The following is an 18,872-nucleotide window of genomic DNA, read 5'->3' as shown; positions in this document are numbered from 1 at the left end:
AAGAAATATGCATTCTAGTTCCATTCTATCAGTAATGAGCTACATAACCTTTGGCAAGGTCCTGGATCTCTCAAGCTTTAGTTTCCATCACACAACATAAAATGAGGTGAGGTGCGGACTGGGGATGAGGATTAGATAATAAGTCTCGTGAGGCCAGTGACTATCTTATTCACCTCTGTATCTGTGTCTAACGAAGTGGCTAGGGCACATTCAAATATTTACTGGACAAAGTTTCTTCCAGCTCTAGGACTTCCCTGGTGGTCCAGTGGTTAAGAATCCGCCTTCCAATGCAGAGGACGCGGGTTCAATCCCTGGTCAGGGAACTAGGATCCCACATGCCGCAGGGGAACAAGGCCATGCGCTGCAACTACTGAGCCTGCGGGCTCTAGAGCCCACGCGCCACAACTAAGACCTGACACAGCCAAATAAATAAATAAATAATTTTAAAAAAAGGTTCTTCCAGCCCTGACCCTATAATTCTTCGTTTTTAACAAAAAAAAGGTTCTTCCAGCCCTGACCCTATAATTCTTCATCGTTTTTAACTTAGCTTTTTCAGCATACAGTATTATAGTCCACTAAGCAGGAGATTTAAGACTCCTCCTCTACACTGAGATCAGTTCCAGTAAAGGCCTTTTAAAACAAAACACTTCTAAAATCTTCTCCACCTCTCCACACAGGTTCTTTGTGTGATTGATATTATTTATCCACTGGATGCAGCTTTTAGAAAGATAAGATTTGGACAAAGGATGCCAGAAGCAATACAATTTTCCAGATTCTTCTGAATTGGTTTTATTCCAGTTTGATTTTATTATGCTACTTAAAACACTATTAGAATTACCTGGAATAACCAGGTTAATCTATTTGCAATCCAAAAATGTATTCCAAAGTCAAATATTATTATTATTATCTATTCCATATGCCCATCCTTTAGCATAAATGACTGAGAGCTATATCCATTTATTTAAGTTCATGTTTTTCACAGCATGCAACCAACACTACCACCTACTCATTATTTAGAGTCCTTTCTGTAGCACTATTATAAAAGGTTACATTTAAGAGGACCTTGGGGAAATCCCTGGAGGTCCAGCGGTTAGGACGCCCAGCTTTCACGCCGAGGGCCCAGGTCCAATCCCTGGTCAAGGAAATAAGATCCCACAAGCCGAGTGGCGTGGCAAAAAAATATTAAAACTTTAAAAATAAAGGACCTTGGGCTTCCCTGGTGGCGCAGTGGTTGAGAGTCCGCCTGCCGATGCAGGGGCCACGGGTTCGTGCCCCGGTCCGGGAAGATCCCACATGCCGCGGAGCGGCTGGGCCCGTGAGCCATGGCCGCTGAGCCTGCGCGTCCGGAGCCTGTGCTCCGCAACGGGAGAGGCCACAACAGTGAGCGGCCCGCATACCGCAAATAAATAAATAAATAAATAAATAAAAATAAAGGACCCTGTGCCTCTGGAACACTATCACTCCAAATTAGGTGTAGCCTTCAAAAAGTCGGCACATCTCTGCTATCAGGTAGTAATGAGCATAATAAATTCAAGGACTTCAGCTCGAACAAATTATTGATTGACATATTCCCCAATTATTAAAGTCTAATAACAACTTTTGAAATATTAATCTATATCCTCAGTAGCAATGTACAGTCTGTACCCTGACAATGAGCACTTACATTATGTCCATTCAATCACCCACTAGGTACCAGACACTGTTCTAGCCCAGGGGTCAGCAATCTTTTTCTGTAAAGGGCCAGACAGCAAATATTTTAGGCTTTACAGGCCTTACAGTCTCTGTTGCAACACTCAACTCCACTGTTGTAGTGTGAAAGCAGCCACAGACAATACAATAATGAATGTGCATGGCTATGTTCTAATTAAACTTTACTTACAAAAACAGGCAGCAGGCCATTTTTAGTTTGCCAGCCCCTGTTCTATGCCTATGGGGAGACAGCAGTGAAACAAATTATTTTAAGTAAAGTTAAAATTTTTTAATTAATTAATTAATTAAAATACACCTGCACACACACAGCCTGTCAGATGCTAATAAGTGCTATGGAGAAAAGTAAAGCAGGATCAAGGCGGTAAGGACACTCAGGACTTCACTGATAAGATGACATCTGAGCCCAACACCTAAAGAAAGAGGAAAAGCCATGCTACCTCCATAGAAAAAGCATTTCAGGAAGAGGTAATGGCAAGTATAAAGGCTCTGAAGAAGAAACAACCTGGCATCTTAAAAAACACAGCAAGGATGTCACTGTGGCTACAGGGACGTGAGCAGAGGAAAGAGTCATAGGAAATTAGGCCAGAAGAGGCAAACTGAGGCCAGGTTCTTTACAATCTTTTAAGGCCACTGTCAGAACTTTGTTTTTTACTCTGAGATGGAAAGCCCCTGGAAGGCTTTGAGCAAAGGAGTGACAACCCGACTTGACTTACTTTTTAGGGGATTCTTCTGGATGTCTGCTGAGAACAGACTGTACAGAGATAAGGGCAGAAGTAGAGAAATGAGTCAGAAGGCTAATGCAATAATCCAGGAAAGAGAGAACAGCAGTTTGAATTTTGGTGGTAGCAGTAGAAACGGTGATGAGCTTCAGCATGTATCCTAAAGGTAAAACTAGATTAGATGTGAAATGTTACAGACAGAAAAGCATCAACTAGGTTTAAGGCTCGAGTAACCAGGAGAGTCTCTATTTCCTGTTATGGGGACGACTGTGGGAAAAATCTTGGGGGAAGCATATTAAGTTCGAGATGTATAACAGACACCACATAGAGAGGTTAGGTGGGCAATGAGATATACAAATTTGGAGTTAATATACTTTTACATTATGATTATTCCCAGTACGTTTGATCTCTCCAACTGGGTTATAAAATCCTTAAGAATAAAACCCCTGGACTTCCCTGGTGGCGCAGTGGTTAAGAATCTGCCTACCAATTCAGCAGAAACAGGTTCAATCCTTGGTCCAGGAAGATCCCACGTGCTGCAGAGCAACTAAGCCCGTGAGCCACAACTACTGAGCCTGCCCACAAGCCACAATACTGAAGCCTGTGCGCCTAGAGCCCACGCTCCGCAACAAGAGAAGACACTGCAATGAGAAGCCCGTGCACCACAACGAAGAGTAGCCCTGCTCACCGCAACTACTGAAAGCCTGAGTGCAGCAACAAGGACCCAGTGCAGCCATAAATAAATAAACAAACAAATAAATAAATTTTTTTAAAAAGTGAAACCTCGTTTTCACTTTACTCACAGGTATTATCCCCAAGACTATTTACTTACTTTATACACAGTTTTAATAAGATTAGATTTCTAGTTTCTGAATTCATAAATGATAGAAGCAGCAAATTTAAAATGGTGGTTCCAGGGGGTGGAAGACAGCAGCTAAAACTGACAGCTGACAAAGGAATACATAGAAATTATAAAATGCTGACAAAAACTAGAAATATCCAGCATTCCAAGATTACAGTCGTCCCTCAGTATCCACTCAGGGGATTGGTTCCAGGACCCCTGCAGATACCAAAATCCTCAGATACTCAAGTCCCTTATATAAATCATCACAGTATTTGCATATAACCTATGCACATCCTCCTGGATATTTTAAATCATCTCTAGATTATTTTTATATCTAATACAATGAAAATGCTATGTAAATTAATTGTAAACAGAGTGTAAATGCTATGTAAACAGTTGCCAGCCCGTGGCAAATTCAAGTTATGCTTTTGGGAACTTTCTGGAATTTTTTTTTTTTAATATTTTCAACCTACAGTTGGTTGAATCCATCCATGCAGAACCCACAGATATGGAAGGCCGCGTACATTTACTGTAAGAACAAACAGCTGTACATATATGTCATTAAGTCAGCAATTCCTGAAAGTGTTTGTTATAGCACAAAATACTTCTAATTATCTTTAGCGACGTTTAATGTTATTAACGTTTTAAATGACATATTTTTTAAATATTGCTAATAAAAATGGAAGAAATGGTATTTAAAAGAGTAAACATAATTTATTTGAAAATTTTATGTATGTGTTATTCTCACAGGATTTGTTAGGGAGCAGATAAAATTATACACGTGAAAGTCATTTAATAAACATTACTTGGGACTTGCCCTGTGCTAGAAATGGTAGATATAAGAAAAATCAAGCCATTGTTCAAGCTCAAGTCTCTTCTTGAGAGATAAAAACATAAACAACTAATTATAATACAATGTGATCAGTGGAATGAAAACAGACTTGGGACTAAGACATCTGGGTTTGAATTTTGCCACCATTCTTGGCTTACAGTTGGAGCTGCTAACTACGTATGCTTAGCTTGCCGACCATTCAAAAACAGGCAGCAGGCCAGGCCTATGAGCAGCAGCTTGCCAACCTCTGTTGTACAGGAATATTGGAGATAAAGACAGTGACCAGAATAGCTTATTCTGTGCCCTGTTCCCCTGGCTAAGATAAGGTTTGGGAGCTGCAGAGGCAAACATGTAACTGGACATGTAACTTTCCTCCCTATTCTCTTTGCCTGGCTAATTCCCACTCATCTTTCAGGTCTCTGATCTGATGTCACTAACTCAAGAACCTGCACTCTTCCCCTCCTTACCCCCGAGACTGATCCAGTGCTTTTTCTACAGGCTTCCAAAAAGCCCTCACTACTTCTATCAGAGCCTTCACATTAAACTGTAATCTGTTTAACTGTCTTTCCCGCTAGACTGTAAATCCAGGTAAGGAGGAACCTGTCTACTTGTTCCACATGATCTCCCAAGCATCTAATTCAGTGCCTGGCACATAGTAGGTGCTAGGAAATGTCCACTGAAATGAGTGAATCCAGCAATAGTTGAGTCTCCCATCCAGCAACAGGTCTTTCAGGAACCTGTCAGGACACAGACCCTTGGGTACTGACAGGATCTGTTCTCTCCTTCCAAACAGTACTTTCCTCTCCCCTCCCAGGACACAGGTCAAACTCTTTCCCTCTTCTAACTCCTCTGTTTCCTTGGCCCGATTGAAGGAATTGAAAGCTAATTCTGCCTGAAACCTCTTCCCTCCCTTCCCTTTCCAACTCTAAAGCTACACCTCCCCACTTCCTTACTGTAATCGTGCTGTCATTTCCCCAGCAAGCTAGTAACAGTGTCATTTACCAGTTTCCAGGATATGTAGGATATTTAAGAATAGGGTACTAAAAACATCCAAATATTCTACTTTTCAGTAAGAAAGGGGAGAAAATAGAAGCAGGGAAGGTAAACAACAGGAAATAGAACAGGGAATTCTAGTTTTTGAAGAGATGGATTAACAGCTTTTTACTGCAGATCACTTTGGCCCCAGGAGTAGAAAGCAAGTAACAGAGCTCCAGTTCTGCATTCCCCCAGCCTCTACACCAGCACCAGTAGTCAAGGAACCCTTTTACCCTGCAGCTTCTTCCCATATCTCTATCCTGCATCTACTTATACTACAATTTGCCTTGAAACATCAAGACTAATCTCATTATGATCTCTAACCCTACTTATATCACTCACTACAAGAAACCCAGGACTCTGGAGTCATTCCAAATCCTCCAACTCTCATCCCCATATGGCTAAGTACATCATCTTTCATGAACCAGCCCCCTCTCCCACTCGTCCCTCAATTCCTGAAATCCTTCCATCATATCCTCTGGAACTCATCAGCAAAATCCCCTATATCTTCAACCTCTTGTCTGAATGGTCCCTTCACCTTTTTGCTCTAATTGAAATCTAACGGCTGAGGCCACTGCTCTCTCTACAGTCCTATCTGTGGTTGTTTTCTCTCCCACACCCGTTACAATACTGGGCCTGGGGGTAGAAGAAGGAGGTACTCACCTTGTACCTTCCTTCTGCTTCCAGGTTATTCCCCTTTCTTCCTTCCCAAAAAAAGCCCCTGTCAGACCATACCTCCACCTCCCCACCCCTCTGCTACATTTATCTGGATAAGCTGGGTCACTTCTTCTCAAGCCTCAAAGCTTTTGGTTCCTACCTCACTGGTCTGTCATAATTCCAGGTGATTTCAAATGTTCACCTAGATGACTCTTGTGATACTCTGACCTCTCAGTTCCTTGACCTCCTCACATGCAATGATCTTGTCCTCTACCCTACTTTAGCCACTCACTCCCTTAGTCAATATCCTAGAACTTGTCAATATGATAACTACAGTCCTTCCATGATCTCCACTTCATCTGCATCCCGCTCTCCAATCACCACTTCCCATCTTTGCAGACTGCTCCTTCTAGCACCCCAACTCCAAGAACACTTTGACCTCAACAGAACTTAACAAGCAATTGATCCCACCCCCTTCTCCTGTCATTTCCTACCTTAGCTTAGAGCTCAAGGTCCATCATTACAATCACTCCCTTTCCTGCATCTCAGACTTTTGCACCCTCCCACACTTTATCATACTTGCCTGGCAAAACACCTACCCTTGCTAAATATAATTCCCTGTCAAACAACTAAACCCTTTAGGACATTAAAGAGACAAGTGACGTCATATCTGACTTTTGAACTCACAATAGCTTTCTTTTTCCTCTTCCAGGGACGGTATCTAGAGGCATTCAGAGTGGTCCGGCATTTGACATACCGTTGTAGACTATCCTACAATACAGCCTCTAACAAAACTAGGCTGCCCCAAACCCCTGGAAATAGAACTGTTTACCTTCAAACCAAAAAGGTTGGGAAAGCACCAAAATCCACATGTGGCGTGTACCCAGGCCAACTTCTAGGAGTTTGTGCTGTGAGACCTAAAGTTCTTATGAGGTTGTCTAAAATGAAAAAACATGTCAGCAGGGCCTACTGTGGTTCCATGTGTACTAAATGTGTCCATGGCAGGATCAAGCGTATTTTTCTTATTGAGGAGCAGAAAATCGTTCTGAAAGTGTTAAAGGCAGAAACACAGAGTCAGAAAACTAAATTTTTAAAATGAAGCTTTTTTGAGTTAATAATTAAAAAAATCAAAAGCCAAAAGAGAGTGAGACAATTGAAAATTGGAAAACTGATAGGATATTTGATATTAAGGAATTATAAATTTTTTTGGTGTGGTAATGGTATTTTTTTTGCAGGTGTCCGTATTTTTTAGAGATACAATATGAAATATTTATGCATAAAATATGATGTCTGGGACTGCTTCAAAATAATAAGAAAGGATGGAAGTGGGTAAGACAACAGATAAAACAAGATTGGGGGACTTCCCTGGCGGTCTTGTGGTTAAGACTTCCCCTTCTAATGCAGGGGGTGAGGGTTCGATCCCTGGTCAGGGAGCTAAGATCCCACATACCTCGCAGCTAAAAAACTAAAACGTAAAAAAAAAAACCGAAGCAGTACTGTAACAAATTCAATAAAGACTTTAAAAAATAAAAACAAAAAAGATTGGCCATGAGTTAATATGTGTTGAAGCTGTGTGATAAGTACATGAGGGCTCTATTTCTTTTGTGTATTTAAATTTTTCCCTAATAACATGGTAAAAAATACAACAGTCTCTCTACGCTACGCCTGCAACAAGCAACCAAACATGGCTTTGAAAAGAAAAAGATGAAAACAAACACACCTATACCAAACCGTCTCACTTAAAATTCACAATTGCTGACTTTAAATGGTCTCATAGCTCAGCATGACAATCCTACAACTTTTGCCTTATCCATTCGTTCTCCCACACCCCCCTATAGGTCCATTTCATGTCATTTCCTTCCTCCTCAAGCCATCAACACCTCTCCATCTTCACTCCCAGCTGCTGCCCTTCATTCCATTTTCTCAGTGAAACAGGAAGCAATCTCCACCACTACCACCACCGGTTCCCATTTGCCTTTTCTTCCCTCCTGTTATTTACTGTGAATGAACTGACTGCTCCTGTCTAAAGCCAATGCCTCCACTTGGATACCAGATCCCAAACCCCACTGCCCAGTCATTCCTCATTCTCACTCTGCATCAGCACTGTTTCCCTCTCTACTGGATCATCTCTATTGGCATTGTATTAACACATTCTTACTTCTCCCATTTTATTTTTAGTTTTTTCTTGAGGTACAATTGACAGATAACATTATATTAGTTTCAGGTGTACAATGATTGCTCCCATTTTATTTATATTTTTTATTTTTTATTTTTTTGCGGTACGGGGGCCTCTCACTGTTGCGGCCTCTCCCGTTGCGGAGCACAGGCTCCGGACGCGCAGGCTCAGCGGCCATGGCTCACGGGCCCAGCCGCTCCGCGGCATGTGGGATCCTCCCGGACCGGGGCACGAACCCGTGGCCCCTGCATCGGCAGGCAGACTCTCAACCACTGCGCCACCAGGGAAGCCCTGCTCCCATTTTAAAAAGACAACTCTTAACTCCAGTTTCCCCTCCAGCTATGTATCCATTTCTCTGCTCTCCAGGACAGCAAAACTCCTAGAACAAGAAAGAACAGTGTCTGGCACATGGAACCATATTTCACTGATTCTAAGATGCCTTTTTTTTTTTTCTTCATATCTTAACATCTCTGAAATCCAGACACAACTGATGACAACTGTTATTTGTTTCTTCTAAGTGCCTAAGACACTACCAACCTCAAACAATCTCTAATTAAAAATCTCTGCTTGAGTTTTTGGTACAACATAGGTAGTGTGAATTCAAACTGAAAACCAGTTCAAATTCCAAAGAAAGTTTTTACCCCTCCTACACAATGCCAGGGTTGAGACATGTGAGCTGCCTTGCTGTCCCTTTCCGTGTGGTGGGCTTCTTCTCATTTACATTCTCATGTAGTTTCCCAGCTTTAAGCAGGGCCTCTTACAGATTACCCATCTTGGGCCTACTTCTCTTTTTTAGTAGTACATAAAATTATGGTGTATCTTACAACTGATGGTACCGAAATAGCAATATAAGCATATTATTTAGAGAGATGGAGATAAATACCAAAAAGTGTTAACTAAAAAAAGCTCTAAAAGTGCCTCTGAAGGGAAATAAAGGGGAAAAGGTATTTTATGTTTTAACAAACTTTACAGAACTATTCGATTCCACAAACTATGTATACATATAACTTTGATAAAAATGAACCCTAGGGCTTCCATGGTGGTGCAGTGGTTAAGAATCTGCCTGCCAACGCAGGGGACAAGGGTTCGAGCCCTGGTCCGGGAAGATGCCACATGCCGCGGAGCAACTAAGCCCGCGCCACAACTACTGAGCCTGAGCTCTAGAGCCCGCAAGCCACAACTACCGAGCCCATGTGCCACAACTACTGAAGAACAACAAGAGAAGCCACTGCAATGAGAAGCCCACGCACCACAACGAAGAGTAGCCCCCGCTCGCCGCAACTAGAGAAAGCCTGCACACAGCAACGAAGACCCAACGCAGCCAAAAATAAATAAATTTAAAAGAAAAAAAAGAAAAGAACCCTAAAAGGAAAAAAATTAAATGATCTTTGAGAAAAAGAGAGGAGAGAGGAAAATGTATGTGGACATGGGAATAATGCAGGAGTCAGAAGTCAGCAATCCCTTAAGTTTACCTGGCAAAGGGCCAAACAAGAAGGACAGAAACAAAGGCAAGAAAAATCTACTACAGTTTTGCAAAGACGGGAGACAAAGCATGCTGAAACTGCCTAAGACAGAAAAAGTAGGGAATTTCCTGGCAGTCCAGTGGTTAGGACTCTGTGCCCCCACTGCAAGGGGCACAGGTTTGATCCCTGATCCCTGGTCAGGGAACTAAGATCCCACATGCCTTGAGGCCAAAAAAAAAAAAAAAAAAAACTATAAAAAAAAAAAGTCAAAATCATCAGGTTGGTTTTGTTGTTTTTTTTATAATAATAATAATGTTTTTTGGTTTTTTTAATAATAAATAAATAAAAATAATTAAATTGGCATAGTTAAGACCAAAAAGATAAAGTGGACATTGTTATCGTACCTTCAGCCCTTGCTTTAACAGGCAAATGAACACAGCTTGAAACACAGGTGACTCTTGCTGTTCTATGAGACAGTGAAGGGAGCTTCTCAATATTTAAATATATTAATATAATCAGTTATAGAAATCTAAATATAAAACCAATCTCCTATAGGGTTTGAGAAGGCTTCACCATATCCCTGAAAAGTTTAACATTCCTTATTCAAGTTTAATCATCTCTTTAGAAAGGGAAAGCAGTGAGAGTACTTGTTGAACCGCAATTACTATCAAAATTCAAAAAGCTGACCATATTTGTTTAGCCACAAGCCAACGTTATTTAAATCAGGACAAAAATATTACATCAGCCATTCATGATCTGAATTCTAGTGTATGAGATCAATTTAAATATGGTACATATAAAAAGTCATGAGACATTTGTTTCATAATAAATACGGCAGTGGCCAACGATTACGCATTAGCTTTTTTGAGATAAGCTATCAAGTCTGCCCTATCTCCCTTCTTCTTAATGCCAGCGAAGATCATTTTTGTTCCAGGGATGTACTTCTTGGGATTCTCCAAACACTCCATCAGCGCCTCCTCTCCCCCGGTGATGCCTTTGTTCTTGTTGGCATCAATATAAGAGAATCCAACAGGCTGGCCTGTCTTTCGCCCCAACAGACCATGGAGATTTGGCCCAGTCTTGTGCTTGCCTCCCTTTTCCACAGTATGGCACTGGGCACACTTCTGAACAAAAATCTTCTTGCCCTTCTCAACATTACCCATTTTTAAATCGTTCTTTCTCCGTACCCAACTAAGAGGTTCCCTCTCGCAAGCTGAACGTCCCGCTCTCTAAGCCCAAGGACACGCCAGTTCGCGCCTATGTATGGGTGTTGGTGCCCATCAGGTTGTTTTAACTGAAATTATAAGGAATAGTACAGAAACAGACCTTCTCAACTGAGCTCCATATTACCTATGTACATCTCCACCTGGATATCCCACAGGAAACTCAAATGGAACATGTCCCTAGTAAAAGAACTGCTTAACTCAAATCAGTTTCTTAAAAAACAAGGGGTGGTAGGTTTTGTATATTTATACATAAAGGATTAAGTATGTGTGAGGGAGAAAAAAAAGAATATCCATAATCCAGCTAAATCTACCAAAAATCAATAAAATTATCCAGATTTCCCATGTTAAAAAAAAATTAACGTCTCAATTAAATTCATTCACTCCCAAACCTGCCCTTCTTCTTAGAGTGCCTACTCTAGGTGGTCTCCCAAATAAGAAACTCAGGGAGTGATGCTAGATTCTTCCCCTTCTTCCCCTACCTTAATCCAGACATTATCTTAATCTAACATACAGCATTTCTAAATTTCCTTGAATTTGTCTTCTCTATTCCAACTACCTTATATCAGGGCTTGATCTCTTTCCTATATTACAGCAATAGCTTTATAATGTTCCAACTATCCTCCACATAATTGCTGAAGGGATCCTTCTAGATTGAATGTAAGCCTGCATATGTCACTCTCCTGCTTAAAATTCCCCAAGGAGTCTAAAATTTAAGCTTCTCAGCATTGCAAATAAAATTCTTTATTAAATGACCTTACTCTGGCCTCCATCCTTATTTAAAACTACTTTTCTCACTCATTCATTCAATTCATCAGTCACCAAATGTTTATTGAGCACCTATAATATCCCAGGTTCTGTAGGCACTGAGAAATACTCTAGTGAACAAAATAAAATGTCCTACCCTCTTGAAGCTTACAGTCTAATGGAGGAAATTACTCAGTGAATATATTCATCCACTTAACAATCTTTTTTGTATATCTACCTGTATAAGCACTCTTGTCAGTGCTGGAAATACAGTGATGAGCAAGACGAAGTCCTTACCCTCAGACAGTTTATATCTGAGAGAAACTGTGATAAATGCCATTAAAATAAAGCTATGATGGGGCTTCCCTGGTGGCGCAGTGGTTGAGAGTCCGCCTGCCGATGCAGGGGACACGGGTTCGTGCCCCGGTCTGGGAAGATCCCACATGCCGCGGAGCGGCTGGGCCCGTGAGCCATGGCCGCTGAGCCTGCGCGTCCGGAGCCTGTGCTCCGCAACGGGAGAGGCCACAACAGTGAGAGGCCCGCGTACCGCAAAAAAAAAACAAAACAAATAAATAAAAATAAATAAAGCTATGAGATACACAAGGACAGGAAAACCTGAACCAATCTGAGGGGTCAGGAAAGACTTCTGAAATCGAGTGATATCTGAGATAAGAACCAAAGATGAAGAGGCAATGGCAAGGAAAAGAGTTGTGATGGTGAAGAGTATTCCAGGCAGAGGGAACAGCCTTTGTACAGGGCCCTGACATGAGTGGGAGACCAGGGCATTAGGGAAAATAAAAAGCCAGAGTAACCAGAGAGTAGGAATGGTGTCCAAGGAAGGTGACAACACAGGCACTAAAATTTAAATCAAATAAACGATCACTGTGTCGGGAATGGATATTAGGCGTCTAAGAGTGGAATCTGGGGGGCCCATTTAAAAGGCTATTACAGGGGACTTCGCTGGCAGCCCAGTGGTTAAGACACTGCGCTTCCAATGCAGGGGGCGCAGGTTCGATCCCTGGTTGGGGAACAAGATTCCACATGTCGTGTGGCCCAGCCAAAAAAAACAAGGCTATTACAGTAGTCCAGAGCTGAAGCCAAATGATACACAGGAATATCTAAACCAGACAGATGCCTTAATGCCTACGAACTGCAAAGGAATCTAGGCCATAGTCCCTGTGCCAAGCCAACAAGTTGAACTGGCTATAAATTCAAGAAACATAAAGGTCTACTCCATCCATGAAACAGGAAATAGAAACAGTCGGCTCACTGAGAGAACAGCAAGCACTGCACCTGCGCCTAGAGATGGAAAAGGTTACCTGGAAGAAAATGGATCCCAGGCCTGCATCATTCACAGATGTGAAGTCTAAATTCACACTACACGTATGGTACAAGGACCTCAATCTGACACTTCATCATAAATAAGGTTCAGAACTAAAGAATGAAATAGGACCACGACAGAGCAAATGAAAAACTGTACAGTAGAGATGATTCCACAATCTGAGACACACAGGACTTAAGTTCAGTTTTTTTGTTTTTTTGTGGTTTTTTTGTTTTTTGGCTGCTCCATGTGGCCTGTGGGATCCTAGTTCCCCAACCAGGGATCAAACCTGGGCTCCCAGCAGCGAAAGCATGGAGCCCCAACCACTGGATCACCAGGGAATTCCCAAGTTCAGTGTTTAAAGAAAAAAAAAAAGAAAAAACAAACACAGAGAAACAAACCTCCCACAGGGAAATCAGCTAATACAGCCATCAGAGACTGCACCCCAAGAATAAGAAATAATATAACAACCTGAAAAAGACATTTTAAAAGAAGGTTTAAAAATAAGATAGGGTTCCCCCTAAGATCAGGAACAAGACAAGGATATCTATTCTTACTACTTCTCTTTACTACTGTACTAGAGGTTCCAACCAACACAATCAGGCAAGAAAAAGAATTAAAAGGCATCCAGACTGAAAAGAAATAAGTAAAATTGTCTTTACTCATAGACGACATAATTATTTGTATGAAAACGTCTGATGAAACCTACAAAAAAACTATACTAGATTAAGTGAATTTAGGAAGGTTGCAGAATACAAAATCAGTACACAAAAATCAACTGTATTTCTATAACTAGCAATAAACAATCAGAAACTGAAACTAAAAACACAACAGTACAGGAAATTCCCTGGCGGTCCGGTGGTTAGGACTCCATGCTTTCACTGCTGTGGGCCTGGGTTTGATCCCTGGTTGGGGAACTAAGATCCCACAAGTTTCGTGGTGCAGCCAAAAAACAAAAAGAAACAAAAAAACAAAACAAATAGTATAAAAAAATAGTATAAAAAAAATACCCGTAAGAATAAATCTGTCATTGCAGCACTATTTACAACAGCCAAGACATGGAAGCAACCATGTCCATCGACAGAGGAGTGGATAAAGAAGATGTGGTACATATATACAATGGAATATTACTCAGCCATAAAAAAGAACAAAATAATGCCATTTGCAGCAACATGGATGAACCTAAAGATTGTCATACTGAGTGAAGTAAGTCAGACAAAGATAAATATCATAAGATATCACTTATACTTAGAATCTAAAAAAATGGTACAAATGAACTTATTTACAAAACAGAAATAGAGTCACAGATGTAGAAAACTTATAGTTACCTGGGGGGAAAGGGGGGGAGGATAAATTGGGAGATGGGGATTCACATATACACACTACTATCTATAAAATAGATAACTAATAAGGACCTACTTTATAGCACAGGGAGCTATACTCAGTCCTCTGCAATGACCTATATGAGAAAGAATCTAAAAAAGAGTAGATATATGTATACATATAACTGATTCACTTTGATGTACACCTGACACAACACTGTAAATCAACTATACTCCAACAAAAATTTTTTTAAAAGACTCAACAATTAAAAAAAAGAATAAATCTGACAAAAGATGTGAAAGATCTATACAGTGAAAACTACACAGCATTGTGGAGAGAAATTAAAGACCTAAATAAATGGATATATATACAGACATATATTTGTTATTGGGCTGGAAGGCTTGATATTGTTAGAATGTCAATTCTCTCCAAGTTGATTTAATAGAGCTAAAGCAATTTCAACCAAGATCCCAGCAGACATTTTTGTAGAAACTGACAAACTAGTTCTAAAATCCATATGAATATGCAGAGGTACTAGAATGGCCAAAACAACTTTGAAAAAGAAGTTGGAGGGTGAACAATACCTGATTTCAAGATGTATTATAAAGTTATAGTAATCAAAGACCATGTGGTACTTGCACAAAGATCAGTGGAACAGAATAGAGGGTCCAGAAACATTCCCACACATACACAGACAACTGATTTTTGACAAAGATAAAAGGCAATTTAGTCTTCCAACAAACGGTACTGAAAAATTAGATATCCATATGCAAAAAATGAACTTTCACCCATAGTTTGGTATTATATAAAAAATTAATTCAAAATGGATTGCAGATCTAAATGTAAAACCTAAAACTATTAAGTTTCCTAGAAGAACTCAGAAGTGAAAAACTTTTTAACCTTGGGTTGGACAAAGATTTCTTAGACATGACACCAAAAGCACAAAACTTTTGTTCTTTGAAAAGACATTGTTATAAGAAAAGATAATGCACAGAGTGATAGAAAATGTTTGCAAATCATATATCCAATGAAGGACTTGTATCCAGAATAAAGAACTCTCAAAACAACAATTAGCAAATGAACAACTCAATTTTTTAAATGGGTTTATGATTTTAAAACACTTCACCAAAGACGCACATGAAAAGCAGTTCAGCTTCCTTAGTCATCAGGGAAATGCATATTAAAACAATCAGGTACCACTATGCAACTATTAGAAGGACTAAAGTTTTTAAAAATTAAAAAGACTGACCGCATCAAGTACTGGCAAAAATGTGAAGCAACTGGAACTCTCACAGACTGATAGGGGTGTAAAAATGACAAAACCATTTTGGAAAGCACTTTGACAATTCCTTAAAAAATTAAAGGAGTTAAACTATTCGACCCAGCCATGCTACTCCTAGGTATTTATCCAAGAGAAAATAAATGTCCATACAAAGACATGCACACAAATGTTCACCAGCAGTTTTTATTTGTAGTGGTTAAAAACTGCTAACAATCCAAAGTCCATCAGCTGGCTACTGAATGCATAAAAAAAAATTGTAATAGATACACACTAACCATAAACACGGGTTAACCTCAAAATAATTAAGCTGAGTGAAAGAAGCCAGACCCCCATACACAAACAATTAGTATACGCAGTATGATTCCATTTATATGAAACAGAAAATGCAAACCAATCGAGTGACAGAAAGCAGATTAATGATTGCCTGGGGGAGGGGAGAGGGAAGTAGGGGAGAAAGGGCATGACAGAGGAAACAAGGAAACTTTTGGGGGGTAATGGACAGTTTCACAGGTATATGTCAAAACTTATCAAACTGTCCACTTTAAACACATGTAGTTTATTCTACGTCAATTACACCTCAATGAAGTTGTTTTATTAAAAAAAAACAAGGCAGGAAGAGCCACAGATTAGGAGAATAACTGCAATGCATACTGACACAGGATTAGTATCCACATGTGTTACTAATACCTATAACTCAATTTAAAACAAAACCGAGACTTCCCTGGTGGTCTAGTGGTAAAGAATCCACCTTCCACTGCAGGGGACATGGGTTCGATCCTTGGCCAGGGAACTAAACTCCCACATGCTGCAGGGCAACTAAGCCTGTGCGTCACAACTACTGATCTCGAGCGCCTCCACTACAGAGCCCACGCGCCCTGGAGCCCTCGCACCACAACTAGAGAGAGAAAACCCACATGCCACAACTAGAGATCGAAGCCCGAGCGCCGCAATGAAGAGACAGCACGCCGTTACAAAAGAACCCGCATGCCTCAATGAAGACCCCATGTGCCACAACTAAGACCTGATGCAGACAAAAAGTAAGGAAAATAAATAAGTAAAATAAATAGGTATTTAAAAAAACAAACAACTCAATAGGAAAATAAGCCATAGAAATGAACAAATAATTTACAACAGAGAAAAAGTAAATGACAATAAACAAATTAAAATATGCTCAAACTTACTAACAATGGAGAGAATGCAAATTAAAACGTAAAATAGGGAAAGTGGTGGGGGAGGTGGTGTGATGAATTGGGAGATTGGGATTGACATGTATACACTAATATGTATAAAATGGATAACTAATAAGAACCTGCTGTATAAAAAAATAAAATACAAAAATTCAAAATAAATAAATAAAATAGTCCCCTCATCCATTAAAAAACAAACCCATAAAATAGTACAACACACATAACATCAGCAAAAGTTGTAAAGATCCAGGACTTCCCTGGTGGTGCAGTGGTTAAGAATCCGCTTGCCAATGCAGGGGACACGGGTTCGAGGCCTCGTCCAGGAAGAGCCCACATACCGTGGATAAACCAGGCCCGTGCACCACAACTACTGAGCCTCGCTCTAGACCCCCATGAGCCACAACTATTGAGCCCGCATGCCACAACTACTGAAGCCCAAGCGCCTAGAGTCTGTGCCCCGCAACAAGAGAAGCCACCACAATGAGAAGCCCGTGCACCGCAACGAAGTGTAGCCCCTGCTCGCTGCAACTAGAGGAAGCCCACTTGCAGCAACAAAGACCCAATGCAGACAAAAATAAAATAAATAAAATAAATTTATATTAAAAAAAAACAAGACTGGAGTGGAGAGAAGGAATGGGATTTAAAGCATTCTAAGTTTCCTGTATTGTTCAGGAAGGCAGAGATACTAATTTTAGAGTTCAATAGGTATGCATGTTAAAAATGTAAGGGTTAACTCCTAAAAAGAAAAATACATAAACATAAAATGTTCAACTTGAAAATCAGTAAAAGAAAAAAAGAATATATATATATATATATATGTATATATATATATGAGAGCAAATAAGCAGCATGGTTTAAAAAAAATAAGGTATAAACTAAAATGGCAGAAATAAGTCTAGAAGTATCAGGAATCACATTAAATATGAAAAGACTAAACTTATCAAAAGACAGACTATCAGACTGATTTTTTTTATTGTATGATTTTTAAAAATTTTTTATTGGAGTAGAGTTGATTTACAATGTTGTCACACTGGTTTTTTTTTAACCCAACTATTCACAGATTACCAAGATACATTTAAAGCAAAGTGAGCCAGAAAGGTAGAAAATTTAAAGGAAAATTAAAAGATATGCTATACAAATAGTAATCAAAAGAAATATTAGTATTATTCATTAATTAATATTAATTTTAGACAATAAGACTTACAGCAAAAATCATTAATATGCAGTCATCAAGAGAGAGCCAACAGCATTCATCAAAAGAGTACCCATTACTCCTGCAGTGAAACAGTCCTCTCCCCCATGGAGAGATATTTAAGAGGGTCCAAGTACTTGGAAGAAAAATGACCTTCCTGAGATCCTGCCATTTGCAACAACATGGATGAACCTGGAGGACATTATGCTAAGTGAAATAAGCCAGACACAGAAAGAAAAAATCTGCAGGATCTCATTATATCTGGAATCCTTTTCAAAAAGTCAAATACTTAGAAGCAGAGAGTAGAATGGTGGTTATGCGAGGCAGGGAGGTGGGGGAAACGGGGAGATGGTGAAAGGGTACAAAGCTGTAATTATGTAGGATGAATAAGTCTAGAGATCTAACGTACAGCATAGTGATTACAGTTTGTAATACTGTATTGGATACTGGACATTTGTTAAGAGAGTAGATTTCAGGTACTCCCATCACACAAAAAAATGTTAACTATGTGAGAAAATATGTTAATTAGCTTGACTATAGTAATCACTTTGCTGTGATATACTGTGTATATCAAAATATCATGTTGTACATCTTAAATACACACAATTTTTATTTTAAATTAAATTTTTTTTAATTAAAAATTTAAAAGAACGTCCTTCACCAGGATTCAGGACTCCTTGCCCTTCCCTCCCTCCTAACACTCACACCCTCACCTCCAGTATCTATCTGCGTGCTATCTACCAGGCCTAAACTTTTAATGTTCTTTATCTTTATATTGTCCATCAAAAGAAACCCCAGACTTCCAGACCTCTCATCTCCCATGTTTTCTAATCCCCACACAGTTAGTCCTACACACTCCCTGCTCTGTCCCCATGTGTCACACACCTCTCTCCAAATTCTGAAACCCTTCCACTTGTGCCCAACATTTCCAACCTCTACTCTGGACTCTTCAACTTCTTATCCTAATTGAAACCTGGTTCCCCTCTGAGGCCATACTTCCCTTGCAGCCCTCAAGTAGTGAAAGTTATTTTTCCCATACCCCTCATACCACTGGACCTGGGGGTGGGAAGTGCCCTCCTTGCTCCTCACTGATGCTTCCAAATTAGTCTCCTTCTGTCTTCCCTAAAAAACCTCTACTTTGAATATCATGTGAAAACTCTA

At 40.0% G+C, this 18,872-nt stretch overlaps 2 protein-coding genes across 2 annotated transcripts in view; one reads left to right on the top strand and one right to left on the bottom strand.

The window, feature by feature from the left end:
- Positions 1–10,716, bottom strand: part of LOC137201881 (cytochrome c-like) — a 41,113-nt gene extending 30,397 nt beyond the window's left edge. Inside the window, exon 1 of the mRNA XM_067696432.1 lies at positions 9,841–10,716. Coding sequence (XP_067552533.1) covers positions 10,285–10,599 — 315 coding nt within the window. The 5' untranslated portion in view covers positions 10,600–10,716 and the 3' untranslated portion in view covers positions 9,841–10,284. The remainder of the gene's footprint in view (positions 1–9,840) is intronic.
- Positions 2,571–6,896, top strand: LOC137202905 (large ribosomal subunit protein eL34-like). Its single transcript, XM_067698695.1, has 3 exons — positions 2,571–2,595; positions 4,681–4,693; positions 6,440–6,896. Exons 1-3 carry the CDS (start codon positions 2,571–2,573, stop codon positions 6,894–6,896), a joined length of 495 nt encoding a protein of 164 aa, XP_067554796.1.
- Positions 10,717–18,872: the final 8,156 nt, after the last annotated feature.

The sequence above is a fragment of the Pseudorca crassidens genome, chromosome 11, assembly GCF_039906515.1.
Source record: "Pseudorca crassidens isolate mPseCra1 chromosome 11, mPseCra1.hap1, whole genome shotgun sequence".
Taxonomy (NCBI): domain Eukaryota; kingdom Metazoa; phylum Chordata; class Mammalia; order Artiodactyla; family Delphinidae; genus Pseudorca; species Pseudorca crassidens.
The sequence above is the reverse complement of the archived record's forward strand: the minus strand, read 5'-3'. Positions and strand labels throughout refer to the sequence as shown.